At 39.0% G+C, this 19,252-nt stretch overlaps 1 protein-coding gene across 1 annotated transcript in view; it reads right to left on the bottom strand.

Moving 5' to 3' along the window:
• The window catches only part of LOC120049832 (6-phosphofructo-2-kinase/fructose-2,6-bisphosphatase-like), an 89,329-nt gene that overhangs the window by 59,975 nt on the left and 10,102 nt on the right, over window positions 1-19,252 (bottom strand). The window contains exons 3-5 of the mRNA XM_038996286.1: window positions 16,634-16,730; window positions 16,400-16,466; window positions 14,992-15,066 (exon numbers count right to left, since the gene is read on the bottom strand). Coding sequence (XP_038852214.1) covers window positions 14,992-15,066; window positions 16,400-16,466; window positions 16,634-16,730 — 239 coding nt within the window. The remainder of the gene's footprint in view (window positions 1-14,991; window positions 15,067-16,399; window positions 16,467-16,633; window positions 16,731-19,252) is intronic.

Below are 19,252 nucleotides of genomic sequence, written 5' to 3'. Positions count from 1 at the left end.
CCTATAACATCAGGTTATACATACACTTATGTTTTGTTCGAAAATGTGCATATTTAGAGCTGAAATCAGTGGTTATACATTGTGCTAACGTAGCTACTTTTTCCCACAAGGTCCGGATATTTTTCTGGCACTCACATATTCTGACCAAATAACTATTCATAAACATAACTAAAAAATACATGTTGTATAGGAAATGATAGATACACTAGTTCTTAATGCAATCGCCGTGTTAGAATTCTAAAAATAACCTAATTACGATATGCAGTTTACGTTATGGCGAGAGCGTGCCCAAAACCTGGCCGCAAACTACTAGTACAACATGTTCGACAGATATATGAAATAACATCATAAAATGGGTCCTACTTTTGATGATCTTTCATCAGAATGTTGTACAAGGGGTCCTTTGTCCAGAACAATCGTAGTTTGGATTTAGAATGTCCTCTTCTCCAGTCAATTAGCACGGAAAGCTAGCAAAGTGGCGCAAAGCTCTCCTTTGTGAACAAACGCAGACAAAGCAACACGCCTAACGTCCCGAAAAAATTTCAATAATCTAATAAAACTATATTGAAAAAACATACTTTACAATGATATTGTCACATGTATCAATTAAAATCAAAGCCGGAGATATTAGTCGTCTATAACGACAGCTGTACAGAAGGCAAAACCAGGTCACTTCACGCGCTCTCCAGAAAACAGGAAACTGGTGACACGTCATACAAAGAGCATTTATTCAACCCCGGATCAAGCTATACACTCCATTTCTTCTCTCACTGCCTGTCGACATCTAGTGGAAGACGTATGAAGTGCATGTATACTGATATATATCAAGGACATTTATAGGCAGGCCCTAGAACAGAGCATCGATTTCAGATTTTCCACTTCCTGTCAGGAAGTTTGCTGCAAAATGAGTTCTGTTTAACTCACAGATATAATTCAAACGGTTTTAGAAACTAGAGAGTGTTTTCTATCCAATAGTAATAATAATATGCATATTGTACGAGCAAGAATTGAGTACGAGGCCGTTTGAAATGGGCACCTTTTATCCGGCTACTCAATACTGCCCCTGCAGCCCAAACAGTTTAACCTCTAATTCCTCCCAATCCCGGATCCGGGAGCACCCCCATCAGTAAAAAAGCTGACTAGCATAGCCTAGCATAGCGTCACAAGTAAATACTAGCATCTAAATATCATTAAATCACAAGTCCAAGACCCCAGATGAAAGATACACATCTTGTGAATCCAGCCATCATTTCTGATTTTTAAAATGTTTTACAGGGAAGAAACAATATGTAAATCTATTAGCTAACCACGTTAGCAAAAGACACCACTTTTTTTACTCCACCATTTTTTTCCTGCATAGGTAGCTATCACAAATTCGACCAAATAAAGATATAAATAGCCACTAACCAAGAAACAACTTCATCAGATGACAGTCTGATAACATATTTATTGTATAGCATATGTTTTGTTATAAAAATGTGCATATTTCAGGTATAAATCATAGTTTACCATTGCAGCCACCATCACAACTCTCACCAAAGCGACTAAAATACCTACAGAGAGCAACGTGAATTACCTAAATACTCATCATAAAACATTTCTGAAAAATACACAGCGTACAGCAAATGAAAGACAAAGATCTTGTGAATCCAGCCAATATTTCAGATGTTTTAAGTGTTTTACAGCGAAAACACAATATAGCATTATATTAGCTTACCACAATAGCAAACCACACAACAGCATTGATTCAAGCCAAAAATAGCGATAACGTATAACCCAGCAAAAGATATTAATTTTTTCACTGACCTGCTCAGAATTCTTCAGATGACAGTCCTATAACATCATATTACACAATACATATAGAGTTTGTTCGAAAATGTGCATATTTAGCGGCACAAATCGTGGTTATACAATGAGAAAAGTAGCCAAGCTGCCAACAAAATGTCGGGAGAAATCTTGGGAGAGGCACCTATTCTAATCGATAACTAATCATAAACTTGACTAAAAAATACAGGTTGGACAGCAAATGAAAGATACATTAGTTCTTAATGCAATCGCTGTGTCACATTTTTTTAATTAACGTTACTACGACATACAGCGTGCGTTAAAGCGAGACCGCACGGAAATTAATAACGGATTATGCATTTTACATTTTTCAACAGAACAACGAATTAACAGCATAAATAGTTCTTACTTTTTGATGAACTCCCATCAGAATCTTGGACAAGGTGTCCTTTGTCCAAAAGAATCGTTGCTCGGTTGTAGAATGTAGTCTTCAACATTGCAATTAGCAGTAAACATTAGCCATGTGGGCCAGACATCACCAACTCCCTAGAACGCAACACTAATAAATATCCGAAAATCGCAATATACTGACATAAACTGATATAACTCGGTTTAAAATAACAACATTATGATGTCTTTAACAGCTATATCGAATAAAAACAGAGCCGGATATATCTAAGAGCTATAACCGGAGCTTTCTACTACGACATGCCAAGGTCCTTCCTGCGTCAGAGCGAAGTGAACAAAGACAGGACCCTTCGTTCCCAAGCTATTTATAACCTCTCAGATCTGCCTAGAGACTCCATTTCAAATCTCACTATTCGCTGACATCCAGGGGAAGGCGTATGCAGTGCATCTCAACCAATAGAAGACAGGCAAATTAATAAACTGACCTGGAAACAGCTTGCAGAATTCTGCATTCTCACATCCTCATAGGAAAAATGCTCTAACTCGAGTTCTGTTTTACTCACAGATATAATTCAAACGGTTTTAGAAACTAGAGAGTGTTTTCTATCCAATAGTAATAATAATATGCATATTGTACGAGCAAGAATTGAGTACGAGGCAGTTTAATTTGGGAACGAAATTATTACAAAGTGCAAATAGCACCCCCTAGATTTTGAGTTAACCTGTCTGGCACCGGGGTTCCGCTAGCCGAACTCCTCTCACATTCCACTGAAAAGGCAGAGCGCGAAATTCAAAAAATATTTTTGAGAAATATTTAACTTTCACACATTAACAAGTCCAATACAGCAAATGAAAGATACACATCTTGTGAATCCAGTCAACATGTCCGATTTTTAAAATGTTTTACAGCGAAAACACCACATATATTTATGTTAGCTCACCATCAAATACAAAAAAGGACAGACATTTTTCACAGCACAGGTAGCATGCACAAAGCCAACCTAACTAACCAAGAACCAACCAAACTAACCAAGAAACAACTTCATCAGATGACAGTCTTATAACATGTTATACAATAAATCTATGTTTTGTTCGAAAAATGTGCATATTTGAGGTATAAATCAGTTTTACATTGCAGCTACCATCAGAGCTACCGTCACAAATAGGACCGAAGCAGCCAGAGTAATTACAGACACCAACGTCAAATACCTAAATACTCAACATAAAACATTTCTGAAAAATCGATGGTGTACAGCAAATTAAAGACAAACATCTTGTGAATCCAGCCAATATTTCCGATTTTTTAAGTGTTTTACAGCGAAAACACAATATAGCATTATATTAGCTTACTACAATAGCCTACCACACTACCGCATTCATTCATCAAGGCACGTTAGCGATAGCAATAGGCACGTTAGCGATAGGGAATAAACCAGCAAAAGATATTAATTTTCACTAACCTTCATAAACCTTCATCAGATGACAGTCCTATAACATCAGGTTATACATACACTTATGTTTTGTTTGAAAATGTGCATATTTAGAGCTGAAATCAGTGGTTATACATTGTGCTAACGTAGCATCTTTTTCCCAGAATGTGCGGATATTTTTATGACACTCAACTATTCTGACCAAATAACTATTCATAAACGTTACTAGAAAATACATGTTGTATAGGAAATGATAGATACACTAGTTCTTAAACCTCTTGAGCCTATGGGGGGTGCTATTTCGACTTTGGAAAAATGTGTTCCCAAATTAAACTGCCTCGTACTCAATTCTTGCTCGTACAATATGCATATTATTATTACTATTGGATAGAAAACACTCTCTAGTTTCTAAAACCGTTTGAATTATTTCTCTCAGTGAAACAGAACTCATTCTGTAGCACTTTTCCTGTCAGGGAGTGAGATTTCAGAAATCGAGGTCCCTGTTCTGAGATCAGTTTATAAGTCCCCATGCAAGCTATGGGGCTACATGCACTGCATACGTCTTCCTCTAGATGTCAGTAAGCGGGGAGATTTTGAATGGAGTGGATTGCGCAATCTGGGCCCTATATATAGACCCTGGAGCGGAAGGACCGTCCTTTTCAACAGTGCGCTTGACGCATGAAGACATCACAATGGCGTCCTGCAAACGCTTTCGTTTTAGTAGTTCTATATCTCCGGTCATGTTTTTATTCGTTATAGGTGTTAAAGACATCATAAGGTAGTTAATTTAAACCGACTTATAGCAGTTTATAGCAGTTTATTGCGATTTTCTGGGATTTCTTTGCCATGCGCTTTCACGAGTTGGACACCACTCCAGTTGGCGGCTAACATTAGCGGCTATTTCGACCAGACAAGAGGACATCTTTCAACCCAAAGATGATTGTTCTGGAGAAAGGACACCTTGCCCAAGATTCTGATGGAAGCTCAGCTAATAGTAAGCAGTCTTTATGCTGTTAATTCGTACTTATGTTGACAAATGTCAGATAATAATTCCGCCATGAACTATGGTGCGGTCTCGCTTTAGCGCACGCTGTATGCATGAAGTAACGTTAATTTTAAAAATGTAATTCAGCGATTGCATTAAGAACTAATTTGTCTTTCAATTGCTGTCCAACCTGTATTTTTTAGTCAAGTTTTGGAATAGTTACTGATTAGATTAGGTGCCTCTTCAAAGATTTCTCCTGCCATTTTCTGGGCAGCTTTGCTACTTTTCTCATTGTATAACCACGATTTGTGCAGCTAAATATGCACATTTTCGAACAAACTCTATATGCATTGTGTAATATGATGTTATAGGACTGTCATCTGAAGAATTCTGAGAAGGTTAGTGAAAAAATTAATATATTTTGGTGGTTTATAAGTTTGGCTTGAATCAATGCTATTGTGAGCTATTGTGATGTTTGCTATTGTGCTAAGCTAATATAACGCTATATTGTGTTTTCGCTGTAAAACACTTAGAACATCTGAAATATTGTCTGGATTCACAAGATCTGTGTCTTTCAATTGCTGTACGCTGTGTATTTTTAAGAAATGTTTTATGATGAGTAATTAGGTAATACACGTTGGTCTCTATAATTGCTCTGGCTGCTTCGGTGCTATTTTTGACGGTAGCTCTGATGGTAGCTGCAATGTAAAACTGATTTATACCTCAAATATGCACATTTTTCGAACAAAACATAGATTTATTGTGTAACATGTTATAAGACTGTCATCTGATGAAGTTGTTTCTTGGTTAGTTTGGTTGGTTCTTGGTTAGTTAGGTTGGCTTTGTGCATGCTACCTGTGCTGTGAAAAATGTCTGTCCTTCTTTGTATTTGGTGGTGAGCTAACATAAATATACGTGCTGTTTTCGCTGTAAAACATTTTAAAAATCGGACATGTTGACTGGATTCACAAGATGTGTATCTTTCATTTGCTGTATTGGACTTGTTAATGTGTGAAAGTTAAATATTTCTAAAAAATATGTTTTGAATTTCGCTCTCTGCCTTTTCAGTGGAATGTGGGAGGAGTTCCGCTAGCGGAACGCCTGGGCTAGACAGGTTAACCTGTTGAGGACAGAGGGCGCTGTTTTCACTTTGGGGGAAAATCGTGCCCAATTTAAACGGCCTCGTACTCAATTCTTGCTCGTACAATATGCATATTATTATTACTATTGGATAGAAAACACTCTCTAGTTTCTAAAACCGTTTGAATTATATCTGTGAGTAAAACAGAACTCATTTTGCAGCAAACTTCCTGACAGGAAGTGGAAAATCTGAAATAGATGCTCTGTTCTAGGGCCTGCCTATAAATGTCCTTGATATTTATTAGTATACATGCACTTCATACGTCTTCCACTAGATGTCGACAGGCAGTGAGAGAAGAAATGGAGTGTATAACTTGATCTGGGGTTGAATAAAAGCTCTTTGTATGACGTGTCACCAGTTTCCTGTTTTCTGGAGCGCGCGCGAAGGGACCTGGTATTGCCTTCTGAAAGGCTGTCGTTATAGACGACTAATATCTCCGGCTTTGATTTTATTTGATAAATGTGACAATATCATCGTAAAGTATGTTTTTTCAATATAGTTTTATTAGATTATTGAAATTTATTCGGGACGTTAGGCGTGTTGCGTTGTGTGCCTTTGTTCAGGAAGGAGAGCTTCGCGCTACTTTGCTAGCTTTCCGTGCTAATTGACTGGAGAAGAGGACATTCTAAAACCAAACAACGATTGTTCTGGACCCCTTGTACAACATTCTGATGGAAGATCATCAAAAGTAGGACCCATTTTATGATGCTATTTCATATATCTGTCGAACATGTTGTACTAGTAGTTTGCGCCCAGATTTTGGGCACGCTCTCGCTATAACTAAGCTGGATGTCGTAATGAAGTTATTTTTAGAATTCTAACACGGCGATTGCATTAAGTCAGATTTTCTTGAAGTACATAAAGGTGTTCCACAGGGATCAGTATTTGAACCTGTTCTTTTTACGAATGGTCAATCTGTTAAAAATTGTGATCTTCATTTGTATGCGGATGACACTATTACGTATGCAATTGCTCAGACTGCTGATTTAGCTGTGTCAAGGTTACAGTCTGATTTTGCAGCTGTTCAGGAAGCCTTTACGAATGTAAAGCTAAATCAGCAAAACTAAATACATGCTGTTTTCAAAGTCTTGTAAAAGTATCCGTTGGGTTACATCTTCACTCAAATCAAATCAAATTCTATTGGTCACATACACGTGTTTAGCAGATGTTATTGCAGGTGTAGCGAAATGCTTGTGCTTCTAGCTCTGACAGTGCAGTAATATCTAACAAGTAATATCTAACAGTTTCACAACATATACCCAACATGCATGTAAATCTAAGTAAGGAATGGATTAACTTCTTATGGCTGCAACTGGCAGCACTGAGTAACCTGGAAGAGGTGGCCATTTCAAACGGCCTCCTACTCAAATCTTGCTTGTACAATATGAATATTATTATTCTTTTTGGATAGAAAACACTTTCTAGTTTCTAAAACAGTTGGAATTATTTCTCTGAGTGAAACAGAAGTCCTTTTGCAGCACTTTTCCTGACCAGGAAGTGAAATGTCAGAAATCTATGCTCTTTTCAATCTGATGCCTATACATGGTCATAACATCTAGGAGTCTGCTGACAGTCTATACGCCTTCCTATTGGTGTAAAGAGGATGTCAGAGAAGAATTTTTTTTGCTCCTCTTGGTCTATGGTGGAAAAAAACCTATTTCTTTGACCTGAGCGCCAACTTCCGGTATTCTGAAGGAAGTGGGATGGACTTCTGTTTTGCCTTCCTAACGAACGGCTAACGTCTCCGGCTCGATTTTTTTTGGATATATGTGACCATATCATCGTAATGTATGTTTTTTCAATATAGTTTAATCAGATTATTGAAACTTTATTCGGGAGTTTTGCCGTGTTCCGTCGTATGACTGTGTTTACGTTGGGCCACGGCTACTGGAAATGCTAAATGAACAGGGATATTTCTCATTCTGAAACGAAACAACGACTCATCTGGACAGAGGACGCCTGTTTCAACATTCTGATGAAAGATCAGCCAAAGTAAGACTCATTTTATGATGTTATTTCATATATCTGTCGTGCATGTGAACGGGTCGTGGGCGCCCAAATGTGTCTCTCTATTGTGGCTACGCTAATATAGCGATACATTTTGTTTTCGCTGTAAAACATTTAATACATCGGAAATATTGTTTGGAATCACAAGTTGCCTATCTTTCAATTGCTGCAAACTATATATTTTTCGGAAATGTTTTATGATGAGTAATAAGCCATTTGACGTTGGTGTCTGTTGGTGTCTGTAAATATTATGGCTGCTTTCGGTGCACTTTCTGATTTGTAGCTGAAATGTAAAATATGATTTATACCTGAAATATGCACATTTTTCGAAAAAAAATATGCTATACAATAAATATGTTATCAGACTGTCATCTGATGAATTTGTTTCTTGGTTAGTGGCTATTTATATCTTTATTTGGTCGAATTTGTGATAGCACCTGATGGAGTAAGAAACTGATGGAGTTAGAAAAGTCGTGTCATTTGCTAACGTGGTTAGCTAATAGATTTACATATTTTGTCTTCCCTGTAAAACATTTTAAAAATCGGACATGTTGGTTTGATTCACAAGAAGTTTATCTTTCATCTGGTGTCTTGGACTTGTTAATGTGTGAAAGTTAAATATTTTTAAAAACTAGCTTTTGAATGTCGCGCCCTGCACTTGAGCTGGATGTTGTCATAATTGTACCGGTGTCGGGCTTGCAGCCCAAACAGGTTAAGAATATATATACATATATGTCAGAGCGGCATTGGACTAAGATACAGTTGCATAGTATAGAGTACAGTATATACATATGAGATGGGTGATGCAATATTTACAAACAATTAAAGTGACTAAAATATCGTAGAATAGTACTGTACTCTATACTGTACGTATGAAATGGGTGAAAAAGTGACTAAGATAGCGTAGAATAGTGTAGAGTGCAGTTTATACACATGAGATGAGTAACGCTAGATACGGAAATTGTTAAAGTGGCTAGTGATTCATTTCTAAAAGTGGCCAGTGATTCCTAATCTATGTCTAATCTATGCCTCTGATGTGCTAGTGATGGCTGTTTAGCAGTCTGATGGCCTTGAGATAGAAGCTGTTTTTCAATCTCTCTGTCCCAGATGTGATGCACCTGTACTGACCTCGCCGTCTGGATGATAGCGGGGTGAACAGGAGGGCAGGCAGTTTTCCCCCGGTAATGCGTTGGGCAGACCGCACCACCCTCTGGAGAGCTTTGCGATTGTGGGTGGTGCAGTTGCCGTACCAGGCGGTGATACAGCCTGACAGGATGCTCTCAATTGTGCATCTGTAAAAGTTTGTGAGGGTTTTAAGTGTTAAGCCACATTTCTTTAGCCTCCTGAGGTTGAAGAGGCGCTGTTGCACCTTCTTCACCCCACTGTCCGTGTGGGTGGACCATTTCAGTTTGTCAGTGATGTGTACGCTGAGGAACTTGAAGCTTTCCACCTTTTCCACTGCGGTACCTGCTATTTCCTGAAGTCTACGATCATCTCCTTAGTTTTGGTGAGTGAGAGGTTATTTACCTGGCACCACTCCCAGAGCCCTCACCTCCTCCCTGCAGGCTGTCTCATCATTGTTGGTAATCAAGCGTACTACTGTTGTGTCATCTGCAAACTTCATGATTGAGTTGGAGGCGTGCTTGGCCACGCAGTCATGGGTGAACAGGGAGTACAGGAGGGGTCTGAGCTTATGGGGCCCCGGTGTTGGGGATCAGCGAAGAGGAGGTGTTGTTTCCTACTTTCACCACCTGGGGGCGACCCGTCTGGAATTCCAGGACAAAGTTGCACAGGGCGGTGTTCAGACCAAGGGATTCGAGCTTGATGTTGAGCTGGGAGGGTACTATGGTGTTGAATGCTGAGCTATAATCAATGAACAGCATAGGTATGCCTCTTGTACAGATGGGACAGGGCAGTGTGCAGTGTGATTGCGATTGCATCGTCTGTGGATCTATTGGGGCAGTAAGCAATTGAAGTGGGTCTAGGGTGGCAGGTAAGGTGGAGGTGATATGATCCTTGACTAGTCTCTCAAAGCACTTCATGATGACAGAGGTGAGTGCTATGGGGCGATAGTCATTTAGTTCAATTAACTTTGCTTTCTTGGGAACAGGGACAATGGTGGCCATCTTGAAGCATGTGGACTGGGAAAGGGAGAGATTGAATATATCTGGTCTGCACATGCTCTGAGGACGCGTCTAGGGATACCATCTGGGCCAGCAGCCCTGCGATGGTTAACACGCTTAAGCTGTCTAGCCCCTAGCGGAACCCCCCCCACATTCCACTGAAAAGGCAGTGTGCGAAATTCAAAAAATATTTTTTAGAAATATTTAACTTTCACACATTAACAAGTCCAATACAGCAAATGAAAGATAAACATCTTGTGAATCCAGCCAACATGTCCGATTTTTTAAATGTTTTACAGCGAAACACCACGTATATTTATGTTAGCTCACCACCAAATACAAAAAAGCACAGACATTTCTTTCACAGCACAGGTAGCTTGCACAAAACCCCCAAATAGAGATAGAATTAGTCACTAACCAAGAAACAACTTCATCAGATGACAGTCTTATAACATGTTATACAATAAATCTATGTTTTGTTCGAAAAATGTGCATATTTCAGGTATAAATCATAGTTTTACATTGCAGCTACAAACACAAATAGCACCGAAGCAGCAAGAATAACTACAGAGAGCAACGTGAAATACCTAAATACTCATCATAAAACATTTATGAAAAATACATGGTGTATAGCAAATGAAAGATAAACATCTTGTGAATCCAGCCAATATTTCAGATTTTTTAAGTGTTTTACAGCGAAAACACAATATAGCATTATATTAGCGTACCACAATAGCCACCACACAACCGCATTCATTCACCGCAAAGGTAGCGATCGCAAAAAAACAGCAAAAGATATAAAATTATTCACTAACCTTGACAAACTTCATCAGATGACAGTCCTATAACATCATGTTACACAATACATGTATGTTTTGTTCGAAAATGTGCATATTTAGCGGTACAAATCGTGGTTTTACAATGTGAATACGTAGCAAAACTGAACAAAATTATCCGGATATATTTCTGACACTCACCTAATCTAATCAAAGAACTCATCATAAACTTTACTAAAAAATACATGTTGTACAGAAAATGAAAGATACACTAGTTCTTAATGCAATCGCCGTGTTAGAATTCTAAAAATAACTTTAGTACGACATACAGCTTACGTTATAGCGAGACAGCGCCTGCAATGAGGGCGGAAAATAGTACTAAACATTTTCCACAGAAATACGAAATAACATCATAAATGGTTCCTACTTTTGCTGTGCTTCCATCAGAATCTTGTACAAGGAGTCCTTTGTCCAGAATAATCGTTGTTTGGTGTTAGAATGTCCTCTTCTCTTGTCGAATTAGCAACCAAAGCTAGCCAAGTGGCGTGAAGTTGTCCATCTTCACCAAACGCAGAGAACAGAAAACGCCAAAACTCCCGATAAACGTTCAATAATCTGATAAAACTATATTGAAAAAACATACTTTACAATGATATTATCACATGTATCAAATAAAATCAAAGCCAGAGATATTAGCCGTCTATACCGAAAGCTTTTCAGAAGGCAATCCAGGGTTCCTTCCCGCGCCTTGCTGAACAAAGGAAATTTGGGGTCACGTCATTCCAAGAGCTCTTGTTCGACCTCAGATCAAGCTAGACACCCCATTCCACCTCCCACTGCCTGTTGACATCTAGTGGAAGGCGTATGAAGTGCATGTATATCCATAGATTTCAAGCAAATGAATAGGAAGGCCCTGGAACAGAGCCTCAATTTCAGATTTTTCACTTCCTGACAGGAAGTTTGCTGCAAAATGAGTTCTGTTTTACTCACAGATATAATTCAAACGGTTTTAGGAACTTGGGAGTGTTTTCTATCCAATAGTAATAATATGCATATTGTACGATCTAGAATAGAGTACGAGGCCGTTTAAATTGGGCACGATTTTTTCCCAATGTGAAAATAGCGCCCCCTATCCCAAAGAAGTTAACTTCTTGAGAATATAGGGGGCGCAGTTTCGCATTAGCATAATTTGCTCTCCAGATTAAACTGCCTAGTACTCAATTCTTGCTCGTACAATATGCATATTATTGTTATTATTGGATAGAAAACACTCTCTAGTTTCTATAGCCGTTTGAATTATGTCTCTGAGTGAAACAGAACTCATTCTACAGCACTTTTCCTCCCAGTGAGTGAGATTTCAGAAATCTTGGCCTCTGGTTCCAGGTCAGTTTTAAAGTCCCTGTAAATCCTATGAGGATACAAACACTGCCCACGCCTTCCTCTAGATGTCAGTAAGTGGTGACAATTTGAATGGAGTCGATTGCGCAATCAGTGCCTGTATAAAACGGCAAAGACCGGATGTACCGTCCTTTTGCTCCCTGCGCCTGACGCAAGATGGACGTTGGACCTCCTCTCTTTCCAAGCTGTTGTTTAGCCAGTAATATATCGCCGGTCATGTTTTTACTCGTTATAGGTGTTAAAAACATCATAAGGTAGTTAATTTAAACCGTTTTATAGCAATTTATATCCGTTTAGTGCGATTTTGAGGCATTTCTTTGTGGTGCACTTTGAAGCGATGGGCACGTTTCCAGTACCGGTCGAACGTTAGTGGGCATTTCGACGGACAAGAGGACATCTTTCGACCAAAAGAAGATTAGACCCAAGAAAGGATACATTGCCCAAGATTCTGATGGAAGATCACCTCATAGTAAGAAATATTTAAGATGATAAATCGTTGTTCTGTCGAAAAATTTTAAACGCATATTCCGCCATTTTGTTTGGTATAGCTTCGCTTGGCGAACCCTGTATTGCACAGTAAGGATAATTTTAGAAATGTAATTCAGCGATTGCATTAAGAACTAATTTGTCTTTCGATTGCTGTCCACCCTATATTTTTTAGTAAAGTTTACGATTAGTTATTCATTACGCCAGATCACTGTCCAAAATGGCGCCCGACATTTTCAGGCTAGTTTTGCTAGTATTGTCATTGTATAACCACGGTTTTTTGTGGCTAAATATGCACATTTTCGAACAAACTCTATATGTATGTTGTAATATGATGTTACAGGAGTGTCATCGGAAGAATTCTGAGAATGTTAGTGAAAAAATTAATATATTTTGGCGATGATTACGTTATCGCTCTCTTTGGCTTGAATCAATGCTCGGGTAACGTTTGCACATGTGGTATGCTAATATAACGATTTATTGTGTTTTCGCTGTAAAACACTTAGAACATCTGAAATATTGTCTGAATTCACAAGATCTGTGTCTTTCCATTGCTGTGAGCTGTGTATTTTTAAGAAATGTTTTATGATTAGTAATTAGGTAATACACGTTGCTCTGTGTATTTATTCTAGTCGAGTTGTGATGGTGGGTGCAATTGTAAACTAGGATTTATACCTGAAATATGCACATTTTTCTAACAAAACCTATCCTATACAATAAATATGTTATCAGACTGTCATCTGATGAGGTTTTTTCTTGGTTAGTGGCTATCAATATCTTTATTTGGCCGAATTGGTGATAGCTACTGGTGGAGAGAAAAAATGGTGGACAAAGAAAAATGGTGTCTTTTGCTAACGTGGTTAGCTAATAGATTTACATATTTTGTCTTCCCTGTAAAACATTTTAAAAATCTGAAATGGTGGCTTTATTCACAAGATCTGTATCTTTCATTTGGTGTCTTGGACTTGTGATTTAATGATATTTAGATGCTACTATTTAATTGTGACGCTATGCTAGCGATGCTAATCAGTGTGGGGGGGGTGGGGGGTGATCCCGGATACGGGGTTGAGGTTCGGTAAAGGTTAAACCTCTTACTCACATCAGCCACGCAGAAGGAGAGGCCACAGTCCTTGATAGCGGGCCACGTCGGTGGCACTGTATTATCCTCAAATCGAGCGAAGAAGGTGTTCAGCCTGTCCGGATGCAAGACGTCGGTGTCCGCGACTTCGCTGGTTTTTCTTTTAGAATCCGTGATTGTCTGTAGACCCTGCCACATACGTCTGGTGTCTGAGCCATTGAACTTGGACTCAACTTTGTCCTTATACCGACGTTTAGCCTGCTTGATTGCTTTGCCGAGGGAATTACTACACTTTTTGTATTCTTCCATATTCCCAGAGTTCTTGCCCTGGTTAAATGCGGTGTTTCACGCTTTCAGTTTTGTGTGAATGCTCCCATCTATCCACAGTCTCTGGTTGGGGTAGGTTTCAATATTCACAGTGGGTACAACATCTCCTATGCACTCCTTAAATGGTTCTGTAATTGAACAAGTCCCTGCATACAAATACCTTAGTATTTGGATACACAATGATCTATCGTTTAAGAAACATAAAAATGAGGTTGTTAAACTTGTAAATGTATAGTGGGTTTCTTACATAGAAATAAAGCTTGTTGTTCTCTGGCTAGCAGGAAGCGAATTGTAGAATCAATTTGTCTACCTGTTCTTGACTATGGTGATGCCATCTACCGAAGTAAAACTGACTGTACTCTATAATCCGTTGATTCTGTTTAACATAGCACCCTTCGTTTTATTACATCTGACATTTTTAATACTCATCACTGCATCCTTTACCAAAAAGTTTGCTGGACTTCTTTAAAAGACACATAGATCACATTATTACTAAATTTGTATTTATAAAGCACCTACTCCACAAGCTTCCAACATACTTAACATCTTTGCTGAAATTTAGAATTTTAGGTTATAATAGAAGGTCACAGACTTGATTTATGAGGATGACTTCCTTGGTAACCACAGAGTTCGGGAGATCTGCTTTGTCATATCAGGCACCTCATGTGTGGAATAGTCTCCAGTTGGCACTTCGTTTGAATGATTTGGTGTCCCTGGGTCAATTTAGGAAATTGGTTAAGGAGTTTTATAGTGGTGAATCTGTTTGTTTTATTTGATTATAATGGCTAATGTGTATATTGTATGTATATTGTGTATATTTTGTGTCTTTGTATATAATTGTGTGTGTGCTGATGTGACTGTTGTTCCCAAGGCATGTTTGTGAAAGAGACCTAGGTCTCAATGTGTCTCCCTGGTTAAACAAACGTTAAAAAAAAAATATAATAATATTTTAAATTCACAGCTACACAAACACAGCTACACACACAGCCTCACAGAAAGCGACGCACACACAGCTAAATACACACACAGCTACACACGCCATCTGACCTTGTATCCGTTCTCCTTGGCGAAGCTGAGAATGACTTCTCTACGTTCTATAGTTGTGTTGGTGGCATCAAACACCTGAGGGCATGTACATCATACTGTTTCATACTAGTTCATCTAAATTCAAACTGGTTCAAATAGATCACAGGTGTTAAACTCGTTCCTTTAAACCCTCCATGGAATGAGTTTGGCACCCCTGATATACACCATACTGGTTCAAACAGTATAATGTAGGTTCATATACATCATAGTGCTTAATGCTGTATATATCAGGGATGGGCAAATGGCATTTTGTAGGCCTGCGGATAATCCCCCCGATCACTATTTTTTTTTACCCAGTCGGGGTCTCAAATTACTGTTGAGCATAAGAATAGGTGCAATTTCCAAATTTGGTTGTGCATCAGCATTTTTTTCTCAATGACTGAAAGTCACTCAATTAGTCAGCACATTTTTTTAGATTGGTAAGTTAGTCTAGCCAGCTATCTAAACTTGAAGTAATCATGGTCGAATTACTGAACGTAAAATAAAAAACGGAAAACATTTCTCTCCAGCCTAGGGCAAAATGTGTAGAATTGCAGGAATTTGCTGTAAAACTGCTAATTTGTCTCTCTGCCCAATGTAAAAATGAGTAGAATTGCATGAAATGTTTTATAAAATTGCTAAATCTTATCTCCGCTGTCAAGAGGGGGGCCACTAAAATGTTTTGCTTGCAAGGTGGGGTGGGACCCCCAACAAAATTTCACTTAGGACCCCCAAAAGGCTAGGGCCTTTTCGGGATCCACAGAAGCAATGTACACACTGCATGTGTGGGTATGGATGTCGGTACGCAGACCCGCTAGCCACTGCGGCCCCTCATGATGAGTTCAGAGTTTTTGTGACCCCCACCCCCATCAAAGTTGCCCATCCCTGATATAGATTAATATTGCTTTATACTAGTTCATACAGTATGTATTCGTATAGGTCCATATACATTGGAGTTTGGAATTATTGAAACCCTTGATAAAGATGAGCAAAAATTACTGTATAAAATCAAATAATGTTGGTCTAAGATCTCTCCAAATGTGTTCTCCGTTCTCATAAAACATTTTAGAAAAAAGCTCAGTGCCGTTATTCTAGCAAGGTCAGGTATTAAAAGGTATTGAAAACAGGGGTTCCAATCATTTTGACCCCTACCTTTTTGAAAAAATATACATTACTTGTTAAACCATATCTCTGTCTCTGAGGGATTGTATTAGCATAAAACAATATAGTTTCCCCATTTTGTTGTGTATACAATATAGCTCAGTATTTTAATAATATATTTTATACAGTAATTTTTGCTCATCCTTATCAAGGGTGTCAATAATTTTGAACCACATTGTAGGTTCATGAAGATCCCATCATTTCATAAGATTCCATGATGGTTACTCACTGCCACCTGTCCTTGTTCCTGCATGAAGTAGGCACACACATCCTTCAGAGCCGCAATGGCACAGGCCCTACACACAATCACGCACGTGCGCAGACACAAACACACACAGTGAGCTTGCATCATACTCTTAGGACAGACTAATTCATATTCTAACAGACTGTCTGGTCGGTTCATTCTCATAACAGGCTATCATTCGTTTATACTCTGATAACAGGCTTTGTGATTGGTTCATACTTGCGTATCTTCATGGCCTCTTGGTTGTCAGGTCTAAAGAACTCATAGCTCTTATAGGACTGGGTCGCATCCCGCCGGTACTGACCTACATTAAAAACTGGAGAGGACAGGACCACATGTACACACATTCACACACACACACACACACACACACACACACACACACACACACACACACACACACACACACACACACACACACACACACACACACACACACACACACACACACACACACACACACTGGTGAACATTTTGTGTTGTGTTTTTTTTTGTACCATCATTTCATCAGGTAGGTTAACTGAGAACACATTCTCATTTTCAGCAATGACTTGGAGAATACTTACAGGGGAGAGGTGGGGGGGATGAATGAGCCAATTGGAAGCTGGGGATGATTAGGGGGGCTATGATGGTATAAGGGCTAGATTGGGAATTTAGCCAGGACATCAGGGTTAACAGGGTTAACACAGAGAGTCAGGACACCCGTTTAACATCCCATCTGAAAGACTGCACCCTACACACGGTAATGTCCCCAATCACTGCCCTGGGGCATTGGAATATTTTTGGGGGACCAGAGGAAAGAGTAGCTCCTACTGGCCCTCCAAAACAACTTCCATCCAGGGACCGACCAACCCTGCTTAGCAACAGAGGCAAGTGGGATGCAGGGTGGTGTGCTGCTGGTATGCTGCTGTGGTGGTTTGTTGTGATGTGATGTGTTGTGGTACCTTTAGATGGAACTCCTATCCAGTTGAGGTATTTAGTTAACGTGTTGTGTTGTGTTGTCCTGTGCTGTGCTGTGTTGTTTTGTCTTGTGGTGTGTGGTCTTGTGTTGTCTTGTGTTGTGGTGTGTTGTCTTGTCTGGTATTGTGTTGTGTGGTAATGTGTTGTGTTGTTTTGTCTTGTGTGGTATTGTGATGTGTTGTGGTACCTTTAGTTGGAACTCCTATCCATTTGAGATATCTGGTTAACATCTTGTGTTGTATTGTGTTGTATTGTGGTGTGTTGTGGTCTGCTGTGTTGGGTTGTTTTGTGTTGTGTTGTCCTGTGCTGTGTTGTGTTGTGTGGTCTTGTCAAATCAAATTGTATTTGTCACATGCTCCGAATACAATATGTGTGGACCTTAAAGTGAAATGGTTACTTACAAGTCCTTAACCAACAATGCAGTTTGAAGAAAAATAAATGTTAAGTAAAAAATAGATAAGTAAAAATAAAGAGAGCAGCAGTTTAAAATTAAAGAGCAGCAGTTAAATAACAGTAGCGAGGCTATATACAGGGGGTACCGGTACAGAGTCAATATGCGGGGGCACAGGTTAGTCGAGGTAATTGAGGTAATATGTACATGTAGGTGGAGTTAAAGTGACTATGCATAGATGGTAAACAGAGAGTAGTAGCAGCGTAAAAGAGGGGGGGCAATGCAAATAGTCTGGGTAGCCATTTGATTAGCTGTTCAGGAGACTTATGGCTTGGGGGTAGAAGCTGTTAAGAAGCCTTTTGGACCTAGACTTGGTCCAAAAGACAACTTGTGTTGTCTTGTGTTGTATTGTGTTGTCTGGTATTTTGTTGTTGTGTGGTATTGTGTTGTTTTGTGTTGTGTTGTGTTGTGTAGTGTTGTTTTGTGTTGTGTTGTTGTACCTTTAGTTGGAACTCCTATATAGTTGAGGTATCTGGTTAAATGTTTGTGTTGTCTTCTGTTTTGTTGTGTTGTCTTGACTTGTATTGTATTGTGTTGTGGTGTGTTGTCTAGTCTTGTGGTGTGTTGTGTTGTCTTGTCATGTGTTGTGGTACCTTTAGTTGGAACTCCTATCCAGTTAAAGTATCTCGTCAACTAATTGTATTGTGGTGTGTTGTCCTGTGCTGTGTTGTGCTGCTGTGGTGTGTTGTGTTGTGTTGTCTTGAGTTGTGGTGTGTGGTCTTGTCTTGTAATGCTTTGTGATATTGTGTTGTGTTGTTGTGTTCAGTTGTGTTGTGGTGTGGTCTATTGTTTTCGGTTGTGTTCAGTTGTATTGTCTAGTGTTGTTTTGTGTTGTGATGTGTTGTCCTGTCTTCTGTTTTGCTTTGGTGTGTTGTCTTGTATTCTATTATCTTGTGGTACCTTTAGTTGGAACTCCAGTTGATGTATCTGGTTAACTTCTGTTGTGTTATCTTTTGCTGTCTTGTGTGGTATTGTGTTATGGTTTGTTGTGTAGTGTTGTACTTGTGTTGTGTAGGGTTGTCTTGTGTTTTATTGTGTTGTGGTGTGTTCGGTTGTGTTGTCTGGTGTTGTGATACGTTATGTTGTCTTGTGTTGTATTTTGTTGTGTTGTGGTATCTTTAGTTGGAACTCCTAGCTGATGTATCTGGTTACCTTCTTGTGTTGTGTTGTGTTATGTTGTGTTATCCTGTGTTGTGTTGTTTTGTCTTGTGTTGTGTTGTGTGGTATTGTATTGAGTTGTGTTACCTTTAGTTGAAACTCCTATCCAATTGAGGTATTTGGTTAACGTGTTGTGTGACATTGTGTTGTGTTGTGTGGTATTGGGGTGTGTTGTGTTGTGGTACCATTAGTTGGAATTTCTTTTCAGTGGAGGTAGCTGTTTTAATTTTTTTATTTAATTTATTTATATAGAGTACCAGTCAAAAGTT

This window comes from Salvelinus namaycush, chromosome 6 (assembly GCF_016432855.1).
Source record: "Salvelinus namaycush isolate Seneca chromosome 6, SaNama_1.0, whole genome shotgun sequence".
NCBI classification, from domain to species: domain Eukaryota; kingdom Metazoa; phylum Chordata; class Actinopteri; order Salmoniformes; family Salmonidae; genus Salvelinus; species Salvelinus namaycush.
This window is presented reverse-complemented; position numbering and strand designations above follow the sequence as displayed.